The following is a 15,629-nucleotide window of genomic DNA, read 5'->3' on the forward strand; positions in this document are numbered from 1 at the left end:
TATTATTTTGACCACACCAACTTTTCTGGAGATGTTCTTTCAAATTCTCGTTTTGCTTTTGTGTTCATGGAAAAATGTGCTGTGTATTTCTCTCATATGGCGTCCCAGCCAGCATGGGCTTCATGGTTACAAAGTGGGCATAAGAAGAAAAGAAATAAAAGACCAGAATAAACACCACCTTTTTAATCTCACTTTTAACCCACACAGGTATTGCATACAAACAATGGCTGGAATATGTCGGTGTGCATCTCTCCTTTGGGGATACTTTTACAGGCGCAGGACAAACTGAATTTTATAACAAACTTTAAAAAAAGAAAAATTCGCAGAGGAAAATAATCCCAGAGGGCCGTGGTCATGGTCATGTTCAGGCTTCCAAGTATCATTTCCTGTGTGATCCTTGGTCTGGTCTCTCTTCTCCGGGTAATCTGTTCCTGAGGACTTGACGATGAACTGATGTAAAACCTTAACAAGGAACTGACGAAACCTTAACCCTGATGAGCACATATTTGTACCACTCCAGGTGCCTCTAAGAACTATTGATTTCATTCAGACGTGGTGCAGAACCAGCAACCCACAAGTAGTGACACTGTAGTTTTTTTCTACTGAAGACTACACCCTGACCGAGCTTCGACAGTAGATGGATTTTCCTGAGGTGAATTCAGTTTTGATCGTGTTTGAGAAAAAGAAAAATTATGAACAGTTTTTGAACTCTTTTTGATATCACCTTGGTTTCTATTATTTATTTATTTATTTATTTATTTATTGTGTAATTAGTTAGTTAGGTTAGTTAGTTTGTTTGGTTGTTTGTGATTAGGATCCAAATCTGAATTCACCTCAGTTTTAAATGACAAAACCACCTACAATAAATATAGAAAAAAAGAGAAAGAAAATACAAGAACAAAGTTGATAAGAGGTAATTTCCAGTCTTTACTGATTATATGTAAATGTCATAGGTGTGTCAATGATTTGTCGTCATTTTTATCCATACAATATCATGTATAAAACATATTGTTGGGGGGGTGCAATGAATATGGGGTAAAGATTAATGAATACATTAAGTTATTATTATTATTATTATTATTATTATTATCGTAATTGAATTGAAGATATTGGTAAAATGGTCAATTTTTCATTTTTCAACAATTTTCACATTTAAAACTTGAAAAAAAAAGATATGGAGTTTTGTTTTGTTGTTACAAAAACGGATCCAATGATACTTGTCAAGTACTTCTGATGGGATTCATATTGTATGTGATTACCTGCAGATTTTTTTTGCTTTCTGTTAGAATTAATTTCTCTGTATTTTTTGGGGTATGGAGTGTGATGATTGTTGTTCTGTCACTTCAATAGTTTTTGACATGATATCTCTATTTCAAGTTTCATTCAAAAAGTGAGCGAGTCTCTTTATAAATGATGCTTGATCACACCGACATAGTGGACACGGTCTGACAGAGACTCATCGCTCTCCATGGATTACTATGTCTGTTTAATTCCTATTTGTGAATAGTATTCCAACACACCATGATGACAATTTCTGTTATTTAAACACATTTTGAAATGGTTAAATAAAAATATTTTACATTCAAAAATGTTTGCGGCGGATAAATGTCCATGTAGTTACACAAAGACGGGGATTTACAACAACAAAAAAACAATCAAATCTGGTATTCAAGCATTGATTCCATCATGGTTTCTTTCTGGATGAAGATTAGAAGGCCATGATAGAGAATCATAACCATCTGTGTGCAACAGAGCCACTGTGCACAGATGCTCACTAGATGGTGGTAAAAACCTGCCACCACCTGTGACTTCAATTCACACCTTGTCCTGAGTAAGTACCTGTGATTAATCAGTGGGTGCATTCTCTTTGTGGTCTGATTTTAGCTGCAACCACACCTGGACCAGTGCTTTACTGAGCTCTGTGGAGAAAGGATTTAGAGTAAGGACTACACCACAGGCTAGGCACCTGGGCTACACACTCTCACTGCTGCTGTCTATGTTTGCTGCAGCCCAGATGGTAGAGTTGACAGTCCTCCAACTGAGAGATTGAGGGCTTACACCCAGATTTGGATTCTGGATTCTGGATTCTAGATGCCAAGTACACAGTACAAAAAGAGGCAAAAATAAAACAAACCTCTAAGGATCTAAGGATCAATGATTGTCAAACTATGGTATGTGTACCACTGACCATACTTGGGCACACTCTAGTGCACCGCAATTGGGTTGGTGACTTATCTGTTTAAGACAATACTCAGCACTCTAAACTAAGTCTGCCCTCTACTGGTCTGGTGATACAAGACAAGCAAAAAAACAAAACAAACAGGAAAACAAGGGCGTATTAATCAGTGGATAAACCTGTTAGTATAAAGCAGGAACAAAAATATATGACTTTTCTATATTAATCTTTGATTCGGCATCTTGGTTTGCTTGAATTTTGATCCATGTGAACTTCATCTACAACCGCTCCACAATAGCAGGTGTCCTGGGCTGTGACGTCTTAGAACAAAGATTTATCACCACAGTCCTTGTATCACCCTCCCCACAGGCTGAGGTCTCGTATTTCCATTCAAGGGCACACATTCAAAATAGCCGTAACTAAGAGTCTATTGTCATATAGGCAAGTGATTACCCTACACTGTGTACGACAACTACTAAAGATCGGAAAATGTTGTATTTGAATTGACAGCAAAGCAGTAAAATGTTGTTGTCCTTGAAGGAGTTTAACTGACAAGCTCATGTGTTTATTGTGAAATGGATACGAGTGACCTGACAGGCATCCTCTGTGGGCCATCTCTCCTGCAGTAGTTGGCAAAAGGTCCAGTGAGCTCCATTTAGTCATGGACTGCTGTTGACATCTTAGGGAAAATAAAAATAAAAAAATCTATGAAGTTCAACTCCATGTGCACCAAAAAACCATGTGTTATCATTATAAGATGTCTTCCACACTACATCACTACGACTTCTACTGCCGCATTGGTTATTTTAGAAACACATTCTCATTAGGGATCCTCATTAGACATGTTTGTTTTTGCTGTTCAAAACTAATAGCTGAATAAATGTTATCATCTGTTTTAAAACAGCAGCTGTGCTCCAGTTTTGGGGGATGCCTCCTTTTGAGGCTGGATGTGAAGACGGATAACACAACACTGTTGAAAATAGGCCACTCTTCTTTGAAGGCTTTTGAAATGTGGCTGGAAAATTGCATCTCATGAGTCTGATATCCAGGACATAAAATAAACTTTTTTTGGTTATGAATAAAAAACGATGTCAAATTTCACATAGTTGGGAGGAAGAAGCGACTGCCCCATTTTACAGGGGTTGCCATTAGAGACACATTTGGCACAATGTTTAATGCTGGATGCCATTCCTAAAACAACACTCTCCCTGGATACAAGTTTGGGATGAGCGGTGAGTGGGACATATGCTCTGGCCCAATGTGGGTGGGTATGTTGAGCAAAGGAGGGTTCAGGTTCTCCACTGAGAATACATGGGTATATAACTAGATAAAAACCGATTGGTAGAATACCTACAACGCCTATCTGTTTTTACAAATGAATAAAGGTAAAAAATGACATTGTACGGTTCCACCCGGCCAACACAGGGAGGCAGTATTTCAACAAAAGGTCCACACACTGTAATAACCCAAAATAGTAACCTCTGTTAGCAATGGCTGCCTAGATGAGGCTACTTCAAAAGCAAGCCTTTCCCCTGTTCATTGTTCTATATCTGCCCAGTAAGGGCATCGGGTTCAGATAGTGTCTGAGTGCATAAGTGATGTGCTGTGATATTGTGCTTGCAATGTGTGTAAGCCTTGTTATTATCTGTGAGGTTAGGTGAGGGGAGACACATTATCTAAGCTGGCGTGTTGGTTATGTGGCTGACTTTGGGATGACAGGACACAGATTGAATGTTGTAGAAGCAGGTGACGTACGACTGTGGAGACCTAGTACACAATGCTTTTATCCAATAAACAGAAAACCACAGTGGATCAGGTCAATAAAATATATGAGTCTTTGTCCAGATATAGCAGTCGGTTCAGGTAGTGAAAAGACAGACATGTCTCAGTGCAAATTAAATAAAAATGTATAAGGGCGTCTTGACAAAGATATTGACATAAAAAATGATTAGATGTTAATATCTAAGCTTCAATATAGTTGGCCAATGCAACTATTTTTTGTCTTCTTTTGTCTACACTTTGTCTAAAAAATTAGACAACAAGATATGTCTGTAAATATACCCTAACACGTCAAATACATTAAGACAAATAAACCCAAATTGATTGCTTGAATGAATTTTAAACAAATTCATTTTGGTATATGTATCACAGTCTTCTGGATGTCATGTATCAAATCAAATCCTTTAGAACCTTTAAGAAAGAGTACCTACTACTGGAACTTTTGCTCCAGCATATGTTATGTCTATTACGATAAAGCTGCCTTATTTGGCATTACTGCATTCAAAACGGTCATGTGATCCGGTGCTATCACAGCGATCTTTTTAGATCTTACTTCATTGATGGGACTTTCTCATTTCGGTGGGAAACATCAGTGACATATGTGCACGTTGGTTGGCCAAATGGCTCATTGCTGGATCAGCTGCTGCTCCGTTTATGCATGCAAACAGATAAAAAGCTCCACCGGGTGAGAAGTTCACAAGAGCAAGCTCTTGGGAAGAGTTGTTCATGAAACTGTTTGCAAACTGGTATGAAATTGTCACATGTGCCAGAACATCACGTAGTCATAGTCACATGTCCAAAAAGCTTTTTAAGCTACATTTTCAAGCATTTTATTCAGCATTTTATGAACATTTCTGTTCCTATTTAATTGCCTACATTGGTTTAAATAGACATAATATAATTATTTTTAGTATGAAGTCATACCTAAGAAAAGCCTGAGCTGTCCACTATTGTTGGGTGGCTCCTGTTGTTAGCCATTTATAGATCTCTCTTGCTCTCTCTCTCCTTCTCTCCCTTCCTCTGTCTGTCTCTTTCTCTCTATCTCTCTCTCCCATTGGATTTTGCAAGATGAGTCAAGGCCTTTTTTAAGTGCCACACTTGCCTCGTGAGCCCGGGGCATTTATTATCTGCCTGTATTTGTATTGTGCCTGTGTGCAGCAGCTCTTTCAGTTAGAGGCCAACGCTGACCTGCAGCCATGGATGACGTATATAAAGCAGCGGTGAGTAAAAGTTGTGCCCGGCATAATATGGTAGCATAATGTAATGTTACAGATGTCATGTCTCTGGTTATTTCAGTTTTTAAAATGTATGTCTTTAAAAAAAATGGAATGCAGTGGTGGAAAGCATGCTTCTGGAGTTAGCTAATAAACTAATAAACTAACAAACTAATACATTATTTTGAATTGTTTTTTTCTGAATAAACTTTTATTAAACCATTTTTATTTATAATATTACTATATAATATACAGTTACAATAAAACAAGTGGCCATAACCTGTTTTAAATGCACTCTTTTTTCATAGTTCTAGGTAAGGACACTGAGGTCATAACCTTGACAGTTGATTTTAAGTGACGTTTTTGTGGTGGGGACAGGTTAAGGTGTTTCATGATAGATATACATTTTGAAAAAGCGTGTCATCTATTTATTTAATTTTATATTCAGTCAGTTATTTATTTTAAGTATTAATTTTTTTTTAAATGACCTGATATCCGTGATGCAAAAAAAAGAAAAATTACAACACCATATAGTCCAGATGAAACGGTATTGAATGGATCTTGACTAACTTTGAACGTTCTGATACCAGTTTTCCTGAGAATCGTTACTGTTACAATTTGCTCATTTGAAATGAAATGATAGTATTTGAATAAAATCAGCAACTTTTTATCTGTTGTACTAATGAAACAATAGGTGTGATAGGTCAGTGAACACAGTGACGGACCTCTGTGTGGTCAGCTCACATTTTTGTGCCTGACAATAGAACAAGTAACAGCTGGACAGTTCAGGGGTAAAAGAGCAGTGACAGCTGCTGGCTATTAAAACAAATGGCTGACACCAGATACCCTCCCCACTCCGGGTCAATAGTACTTTTAGAGTCATACCGACTGCACTGAGAACTACACTGAGTTGATGTGGTCGGTATAATAAAAAGTAAGCCACTGTAAAAAACAATATAACACTGACCAAACTGATTTTTATGTAATTTCAGGTTGAAAACTTGACAGAAGAACAGAAAAATGGTAAGGAAAATATATATCAGAGAAATTATTTTTAAATCATTTTCATTGTTTTTCACCTGCTTGGAGCACATTAGAACACAACAAAATGCATTGTTTAGTCTACATTTTGTTGGGCATTAAATACAGATATTTCATGACATTCAAATGTGTTTTCAACATGTACTGATGCTACTGCAGTAACATACAGTTACTGATGATGGATGACAGACTGCTGATGACAGATTCAGAGAAATTGACCAGATGCCATGGAGCATGTCCAAATAAGAGGAAATGATCTGTAGGATAACATTAAAAAAAAAAAAAGTCCAAGCCACAGTCATTTATGTTGGTTTAAAATGTTTTTTATAGTTATTTTGAACCACATGGTCTCTCAGTGATCGGTGAGACTACAAATACCCTGCCCTTATGTCCTATTAAAAGACGTGTTGGGGAATCCAAAGGCAATTTTATTCAACATAGGTTCATAAGTTCAAAACACTGGTAAATGTAAATGTAAATGATGAAAGTTCAAAACACTGGTAAATGTAAATGATGTCTTTTATCTTACAGGAGACTAACAGGTGTTGTTTCTCTTCTAGAATTCAAGGCGGCGTTTGACATCTTCATCCAGGATGCTGAGGATGGTTGTATCAGCACCAAAGAGCTGGGGAAGGTAATGAGGATGCTGGGCCAAAACCCCACCCCTGAAGAGTTACAGGAGATGATCGATGAGGTGGATGAAGATGGTATGTCATGTGTAGGTGCTCGAGCACCTGAAGATTCATTCCTAGGAATTTGACAATGTTCCTAAAATGGTGTGCATTTACAGGCAGCGGTACGGTAGACTTTGATGAGTTCCTGGTTATGATGGTCCGCTGCATGAAGGAGGAGAGCAAAGGAAAATCAGAAGAGGAGTTGGCTGAGCTGTTCCGCATGTTTGACAAGTAGGTTTATTTAAATACTCCAGTTGAGATCATACAGATTAACCACTAAGATAAATAAAAGCAAGATTTCTTCGTATTTCAGGAATTGCGATGGTTACATAGACTTAGATGAGCTGAAGCTGATGTTGGCTTCCACTGGAGAATCTATCACAGAAGATGATATAGAGGAGCTGATGAAGGATGGAGACAAAAACAACGACGGCAGAATTGATTATGATGGTACAGTATGATGTCCTAAAAAATAAGTCCAGTAAAATAAGAAACATTATTCTGGTTCTCTGTAATGTCATCGCTCTTTCTTGTTTTGTTTTTTTTTTCTATCTCTGACAGAGTTCCTGGAGTTCATGAAGGGTGTTGAATAAATGACATAACCTGAGGAATTACCATACGCCGTCTGTTTACTGATTGTCTGGGATGTGTCTGACGACATGGCTATCGCTTGTTTTAATTGAAACAAACTGTATGGGTGCAAACAACGTCCACAAAGGTTGAAATAATATAAATATGCACAAGATTAAAAGCTATTTTCAATTAAAAGATAACCATGGTTGTTTGTGAATTGCATGGATTTCATTGTTCTTTATACACAAATGAAGTCACTAAAAATTAAAATTAAAATATAGACATGTTTGTCTCAAATGTCTATATTTATCCAAACCAACCATAATTATTTATCACAGAGCTCAGTTAATGCATGCAGCTTGGTTCTACCTTCAGCACCACAGCTCCCCCAAGCAGCAATAGCGGTGATAACAATATACTAATAACAAATGTACAAAATCAGAAATATTTTTGTCTACATATAGATGTCGAATTTAAAAAATTGAATCTTTGGGTAATTACTGAAATTTGTTGTAAAACATGAACAAAGTATTATAACCAGAATTTTACACATTCTCATTTTTATTTTTATCCTTCTATATCTATCTTATATATTTATATGTACATGCATGATATATACTTTTTTGGAAAAACTAAGTATATTTTCAAAGGTTTTATTAATTATTTATGGATTCTATTTGGTATTTGAACACTTGTTGAACACACCCATTTCCTGTCACGAGACTGTTTATTGTGATGCATGCTGGGAAGTTGAGTTCTTGTTTAGCCATCTTTTGCTATTTCGCTAGAACCGTGGAGCAGGAGGAAACTCCCGCCCCCAGAAACCCCAGCTTTTCAATTTCCTTATTCCTCAATTTCTACACTGAACAAGACGCACAATGTAATTTTGTTACGACAGTAGCACGTAGCTCTATTTTCTAGTTCAGTTTTAATTCAGTACCCTTCATGGATTCGTATGTAGCATGACGAAGATTTATGTCGGTTTTAGTCACCGGAATGTAAGGAATGGCAGCGGTGCTAGTTGTCTGCCTTCATCCCTGGTTCACTCTCGGTACAGCTAACTGTCTTATCAAAAAAACCCGTTAGCATCACATATTTGATTAGATTCGCGAAACTTCAGCAATGGAGGAAGTGGATAAAATTTTGATTCACGCCCTCAAACAAATTGGCACGTAAGTAACACCAGCTCTTTTTTGAATATACTGTCTTACGTGCACATTGTTGCTAAACACAATCCCAGACTGGTTGCTAAAGTCTCGTGCTCGGTATCATCCCATTAAACCATTCATGCGACTTATCAACAGCAGTTTTTTCTTATATCCATTGGCTATCTATACAGTATTTATCTTTCGATTTGTTTAACAACCTAGATGAGTTTTACTCTGTTTTAGGTTACAAAATAATTTTGAAATTCTAAATTATGCTGTACAGTTTTTGCTGAATGTCGTTTAATGCGGAACTAAAGCCATTCAAAGGATCTTGAAGGTAAATAATCAAGTTCCCTCATACTTGACAGTCATGGACTATGGGGCTTGGACTCTGGTCTTCAGTTCACTTAACAGAGATATATGGGGCATCATATCGTCTCCATACAGGATAACAAAGTGACAACAAAGACTGTGTTCTGTTGCTAAGGTTTCTCTGCTTTATTTCTTCTAATGTCACATGATTAACAACTACATTCACATGTTATGTGGTTGAGTTTTTCCACCCTAGAAGAGTGCCTTAGGCTGTATGTCACTAATACATAGAAATCTGATGAGAGAAGTTAGCAGCAACCTCCAGTGCAACCATGTAACTGATTGTAGAGTGGTTGTAACCTAGTTTTCAAACTGATCAACATGCATTGTTGATTTTTTTTTTAACTACCAATGCTATCATCACCTATGAACACATGCCTCTAGAAGGTTTAATATTTAACAAGAAACAATGCTGTGGTTAACCTTCTAGGTCAGTAATACCATCTAAATACTACTGTCAGAAGAAAAAAATACCTTTCTTGTTGCCACATTCTTTTACTCTTGTCACAAACAACCAAATGGATAATTTCTTTAGAAATGTGGAGCTAATAGTTGATTTATGAATCACAGGGATGTGAGTGAGGAGATCAGCAGCATCAATCAGTTCTCAAGTGAGCTGATCGTGAAGGCTGTGGTCAGATGTATCCAGGTGATCAATCCAGGCCTGGGCAGTCCACTGCCCAGCTCCCTGCCTCCGGCCATGTCTGCTCGTTTTAGAGTGGGCATGAGTCTTGCACAGGCATGTCAGGTAAATCAGCTGTTTTGTCAAATAAAAATCAATGTCATTTATGGGCATACAAATATATAATGAGCAGCACACCTGTACGGTTCACTGGCGACCAACATGTCATTTTTAATTTTTAGGAGCTTGGTTATAAAGGAGAGATTGGTTACCAGACCTTTTTGTACAGCAGTGAGCTGGAGATCCGCTCCCTGCTCATGTTCCTGGTGGAGAAGCTGCCCAGAGAAAGCTCTGAAGCCTCAGACCAGCCAACAGGTGAATACCAGTCTGTCTTATAATTACTTTCATAATCATTTTACGATGTTTGATAATTGGATTATCCCTTGTGGATGTCAGTACAATCTTGTGCATTTTTCATAAAATTTAACACAAAATGATGAAAAGAGTTATTTTTGTCATGAGACAGCTTTGAGATCATTTGGAACTGTGTCATCCATTGATGTGTCATCCAGAGCTGTGTTTTCCATTTTCAGGTAAATCTGTGGTTCTCCAGAGAGCCATAGCTGCTGCAATCAAAGCCCAGCTGTCTGTTCCCTGGCTGCCTATGAACTGCAGACTACCGTTGCACACTGAAACACAAGTAAATGTTTTACAGATATGTGCTGTTATAATACTCGAGTGTCTCTGGGCAGTGGTGGCAATGGGAAGCAGACTTGGGTCTGGAAGGTTTCAGGGTTGAGTCCATCAACTGCCAAGTTTTCACTGAGGTGTTCTGAGCAAAGAACCCCACACACTGCTCCCTGGGGACATAAGATGCTCCCTGCTCACTTTGGTGATGGGTTAAAAGCAGAGGTCACATTTCATACAAATAATTCACTTTCACCCAAACCACAGGACAGCGACTTTGAGTCCATACTTTGCGTTTTGTTGCCACTACTAAAATAAGAGTAAACAATACACACATTTTTTTAAAGATAATTCCTCTTATACAAATGATCTAAAATATCATTCTCACCAAACCTCTAAACTATTCACTCTCTGTTTACATGGCACATATTTGTTTAATTAGGCTGAATTATTAGTACACTCCAGCTGAAGTAAGATATGTTTATATTTGAGATAGATCCACACTCTACCTGTTATTGCAACTCCACAGGTCAAACATTTAACCACGTTTAGCAACATTGAGTTTAATTAATAAGTTATCATATTTTGGTCATTATCATTTAATGCTGTCAAATTATGGCACATTTTGTTTCTTACAAGCTCACTCATTTCTCTGTTAAGAGTGCCGGACCTTTGCACAGCTTCCACACTCTGCCGCTTAGTTTACCCTACTCCTCTACAGGCTTGGGTGACAAATATGAAAAAGGTAGGTTTCACCTTACACACAGTTATCATTTGTTCTTTTTTAGTTGAACATTGGGGGATTAAAGGTGATTTAAGAAATTAAATTTAAGGTTCCTCAGAGTTGTTGGCAACATGAATCTAAATAGTTTTGTTTGTATCACAAAAGTGCTGAGAGTCATTAAAATGTCAACACGTTGTCTTAATTACAGAGGAGAAAGAATATCAACGAGATTTTCTGCTTCCTGTCACTGCCCAAATCTCACATCAACCTTCTATGGTGGCTTCCATACTGGAGCATCACACCACTGTGCTGAGTGCTGTTCAGCAGTGGGACAATGAATGGAACAGTCAGGGACTCCTGTCTCGCCTCACACCACAGGCAAGTCATCATGTTAACTGCTGTGTATTAATATATATATGTATTTTATGTCAATTCAAATTATTCATTGTGATTAATGACATGATGATCTATGATAAGTAGCACAAAATGCCATAATGTGTTAAATGAAAGTAGTGTACTGTGCCCATGTATTTCAGTAACATTTCATCTACAGATACTTGCTTTTGACAGCAGTATTTCCTGCACATCTCAACTTAAAAATGAATGTACTCAGATCAATATAAGATATATTAAAAAATCTAATTTCCCACTGTCAGAGCATTAACATTGTATTTAGTTTACCAACTAACATTTTATCAGGGAGCAAAATAAACAGTCTATGTCCAGTAGCAAGTCCCTGTTTGTAACTCACACACCTCCCCATCAGCTCCGAGCAGACACAGGCGCTGACACACATACACACAGTGAATCGTTTACTTAGAGACGCTGTACTAAGAGCTTTTATCCTCACATCCGAACCTTTACTAGTATCAGTGAGCTTAAAACTGTGTTATAGAAATTATCTTTTCAAACTAAAAACCCTGCATTACTATGTCCTTATGTTTTTATTATATTTTAAAACAAAACAGCTTGGCCAACTGTTCAATGGCCAAATATCTTTAATTTTTATTTAATGCCAGATTATATTTAACAGATATTCTGTACATAATCTATGTAATGAATATATGTAAATTCTGTTGTATTTCTTTAAGAGGCAGTTCATTTTTCCCCTTTGACAGGAGTATCGTGCTAGAAAAATGGCCAGACTTCGGAAACGCATCAAGGAGCAGCTGCGCTCTAATGCACATCCTTCTCCTGAAGGTAGCTTCAGGAGTTCACACTCGTCCAATGACCTGAGTGAAGTACTGCAGATGTTTAAAAGCCCCTCCTCTTCTGACCACATCCTGACCAAGGGCACGCACTTTACTCACACCCAGAAGTTCACATTTGAACAGGTCAGAACGTCTCCCCTCAGCAGAATGTGGTAAAACGTGTCGACATGCTCTGACTGTTATGTGAATAAATCTGTCCTCCAGGAACCTGCAGCAGTGACCAGCCCCGTTCCTACTGGCCGTCAGTCAGATGGTGATGTTCAGCAGCGCCAGCAGGCAGAGATAGAGTCACTGCAGCAGCAGCTTCAGCAGCTCTGCACTGAGATTGAACAGCTCACAACAGACATGAAGCACATGAGTGTCACTCATACACAGGTAAAAACAACATACTGGACTCAACATAATGTTGTAGAACTGATGTGATTACGATCTGATCCCTGGAACTGTTTTTCTACTAGTTACCTTTGTAGTTCTGCATCTCGTTATTAATTGGTGCATTATTTAAATCTGGCTTGGAGATATTTGTGGTTTATTTTAAGCTAACACAGTTCTGTGTTTTTGGTAATACTGTCTGCAACTTTTTCTCCTCCTAAATGATGTTGTTTCACCAATATATTTGGTTTACAAACTATGATTTTAGAACTTTTAGAAGTATTGCCAAGTAATTTTTCTATGCTGATAATGAAATAGTAACACTTTTATTCTACACCTTCCAACAATTTTTGTGAAATGTGTTTTTAAAGAATAGTAATAAATATTAACTGTTGACTTCTAATATATATATATATATATTTCCCGTCTTCTCTGAGTAGGTACTGAATGAGATTAAGCAGAAAGAGCTGATGAACAAGGAAACAGAGGACAAGATTCAGGTGAAGAAGAAAACACTTGACTTCCTGCCAGATAGCGATAACAGCTTGCAGAAGCTACAGGTAAAAGAACTGTGTGAGAAATGAAAAGTTGCTTTGTCAGTAGCTAGAAAAGTCTAAAATACAGAAACTGTTGTCCTCCTTAGGCTCAGGTAGAGGCCAGTGCTGCCCGGTTGGTGAACCTGGCTTCTCAGTGGGAAAAGCACCGAGCTCCACTAATTGAAGAGCATCGAAGGCTGAAAGAAAAGTGCAGCAACCAGGAAGTAAGTGATGACTCACAAGACTTAGTCGTTCAATTTTTGTTACAATGGGGTAAAAAAAACCTTTTTGTGCTGGTTTCTCAGCTGGAGTCGTCCAGGAAGCTGTCTGAAATTAAGTCCATGCAGGAGAAAATCCGAGTGGCTACAGAAGAGGCCAGGAAAAAAGAGGACATTCACAAACAGCTGGTAGTAAACCACACTTACTAATTTAAATGGAAATGTTACTCATGTAGGCATTTAGTTGGTAGTTTTAATGGCTGTTGCTATGTCTACAGGTGTGACTATTTTTAACGTGTCTTTTCCTACTCCAGGTAACACAGTTGGAAAATCTCCCCAAAGATGTGTCCAGGTCAGCGTACACTCAGAGGATCCTGGAGATCGTCAGCAACATCAAGAAACAGAAGGAAGAGATTAATAAGGTAAGGGTAGAAGAAGTTGGGTTGATGTGACCAGACTGAAGAGTCAGAAGTTTGGTCAAGAAAAAAAAAATTGTTGCTATCGTCTGTGTGAGAACCTTTTCAAACAACGTGTTGTGTATCTTCTGTATCAAAATCCTCTTTGGCAGATTTTGTCAGATACCAGAGAGCTACAGAAGGAAATCAACAGTCTGACAGGAAAGCTGGACAGAACCTTCGCTGTGACTGATGAGCTGGTCTTTAAGGTTGTTTACTTGTTTATTCAAATAGTATGTCTTCCAGAAATTCTGACCCTCAAAATCTAAAACAGGCGGAATACAGTCATGTAAACTGATGACTCTTTACAGTGTACTTCTAACTATAGACTGTATATCAGTGGTTTCCAACCCTTTTCTGCTTTTGACCCCATTTTGACATCACAAATTTTTGGCAACACCAGATACATTTGTGCAGTCGTCAGTTGAGATGTGCCAGCTCAGATATTTTTATATGTTGCAATTTATTTTACCTCAATTTATCTTCAGGAAAGAAAAAGAATACAATTGTTTAAAATTGTGTGGTGTTTTTAAAAAGAATAACATTTAGCTGAAAAAATAATTTTATTGGTAATCTTTAATCAATTACTAGACATTTCAGGTGTCTCCAGTTTGAATTCCATTTGTTTTTTTCGTATGAATGAAAAAAACATTCCATTATTATATAGTATTACTTTGTAAATGAATTAATATTTGCTTACATTGATCTTTTTTCCTGACCTCCTATTCTTGTACCCTTAAGGATGCCAAAAAAGATGAATCTGTCCGCAAGTCCTACAAATACCTGGCTGCCCTACATGACGTATGTCGTCCTTTTCACCGTATTCCTCTCATTTGTTATTTCAGGTTTTTCGAATCTTACGAATGTTAATAAAATGTTCTATTTTAAATGATTGTTTTTATACAGAACTGTAACCAGTTGATCCAAACCATTGAGGAGACGGGTACAATTTTGAGAGAAATCAGAGATCTAGAAGAACAGGTAGGACGTATTCAAGTATTTTTTCCATTTATTGCCTTTGTTAGGAGATTCATTTACACAGTTTTTTTTAACCATTTATTTCAGATTGAGACAGAAAATAGCAACAAAACTGTAGCAAACCTGGAGCGCATACTTGAGGACTACAAGGCCATTCGACAGGAGAACTCTGTACTTGCTGCCAAAATTAAAGAAGGTTGACGTCAGCTTGATCAGCTCTAACCTCTGAGGCTAACGCTGGGTGCACATGTGAAGGAGAATGAACATTTCTCCAGGTTCTACGTGAAGCGGACTGAATTTAGTGCCATGAACATCTTTGCATTTTTATCTACAGCCTATAAGAAATACAGGAGAAATACAGGACTTTTGCTCATTTTAAAGTGATTTGGTTGTTTTGTACCAATCATTGGACAGCAGAGGGCGGTGCGACATCTCTTCAGTGTGTGTTCCCGTAGGCCTTGTTTTCAAAATTTGCTGAAGTGTCATTTTTAATTTCCTAACAATAACTATTCCTTCAGATCAGCATCGGTAGATTAGTAGTGTCATGATCATATTTGAACTGATTTATGTTATAACCTGTATATGAATGTAGCTCATGAATAACGTTCAGCCTACCGGCCAAGTATTGCTGTAAACATGGCACCAGCTTAATTAAAGTTGCCTTACACACTTGATAGATGGCTCTGTTGTATGTCATACCATCATTTACCACCGGGGAAAGCAATTCATTGGGTCTCAGGTGAAATAATTAAAACCCCATTAATAGTCAAACAACAAACTCTTGCAACATTTAATTTTACTACATGTTGCAAAAGGTTTTTCTTTCTGTCATTTCAGGTGTCCAGCAAA

General features: G+C 37.6%; 2 protein-coding genes across 2 annotated transcripts; both read left to right on the plus strand.

The window, feature by feature from the left end:
- Nucleotides 1–4,996: 4,996 nt before the first annotated feature.
- On the plus strand, nt 4,997–7,727 carry LOC103384824 (troponin C, slow skeletal and cardiac muscles-like). The gene is made up of 6 exons (XM_008318501.3): nt 4,997–5,175; nt 6,162–6,192; nt 6,771–6,917; nt 7,001–7,115; nt 7,198–7,334; nt 7,446–7,727. Exons 1-6 carry the CDS (start codon nt 5,152–5,154, stop codon nt 7,475–7,477), a joined length of 486 nt encoding a protein of 161 aa, XP_008316723.1. The 5' UTR covers nt 4,997–5,151; the 3' UTR covers nt 7,478–7,727.
- Nucleotides 7,728–8,253: 526 nt separating this feature from the next.
- On the plus strand, nt 8,254–15,454 carry ccdc22 (CCC complex scaffolding subunit CCDC22). The gene is made up of 16 exons (XM_008318500.3): nt 8,254–8,629; nt 9,548–9,725; nt 9,842–9,974; nt 10,193–10,299; nt 10,947–11,031; nt 11,219–11,388; nt 12,129–12,344; nt 12,426–12,596; nt 13,034–13,153; nt 13,237–13,353; nt 13,435–13,536; nt 13,662–13,769; nt 13,916–14,011; nt 14,544–14,603; nt 14,709–14,783; nt 14,868–15,454. The coding sequence occupies exons 1-16, from the start codon at nt 8,580–8,582 to the stop codon at nt 14,979–14,981; spliced, it is 1,902 nt and encodes a 633-aa protein (XP_008316722.1). The 5' UTR covers nt 8,254–8,579; the 3' UTR covers nt 14,982–15,454.
- Nucleotides 15,455–15,629: the final 175 nt, after the last annotated feature.

This window comes from Cynoglossus semilaevis, chromosome 10, assembly GCF_000523025.1.
Source record: "Cynoglossus semilaevis isolate Cse_v1.0 chromosome 10, Cse_v1.0, whole genome shotgun sequence".
NCBI classification, from domain to species: domain Eukaryota; kingdom Metazoa; phylum Chordata; class Actinopteri; order Pleuronectiformes; family Cynoglossidae; genus Cynoglossus; species Cynoglossus semilaevis.

Excerpts from the sequence above, each read along its gene's own strand:
- LOC103384824 (XM_008318501.3), top strand. The coding sequence starts at position 5,152 with ATGGATGACGTATATAAAGCAGCG. Across the intron at positions 5,176-6,161 it reads ATGACGTATATAAAGCAGCG|GTTGAAAACTTGACAGAAGA; the intron begins GTGAGTAAAAGT and ends ATGTAATTTCAG. Across the intron at positions 6,193-6,770 it reads GACAGAAGAACAGAAAAATG|AATTCAAGGCGGCGTTTGAC; the intron begins GTAAGGAAAATA and ends TTTCTCTTCTAG.
- ccdc22 (XM_008318500.3), top strand. The coding sequence starts at position 8,580 with ATGGAGGAAGTGGATAAAATTTTGATTCACGCCCTCAAACAAATTGGC. Across the intron at positions 9,726-9,841 it reads GTCTTGCACAGGCATGTCAG|GAGCTTGGTTATAAAGGAGA; the intron begins GTAAATCAGCTG and ends TTTAATTTTTAG. Across the intron at positions 14,784-14,867 it reads TCAGAGATCTAGAAGAACAG|ATTGAGACAGAAAATAGCAA; the intron begins GTAGGACGTATT and ends CATTTATTTCAG.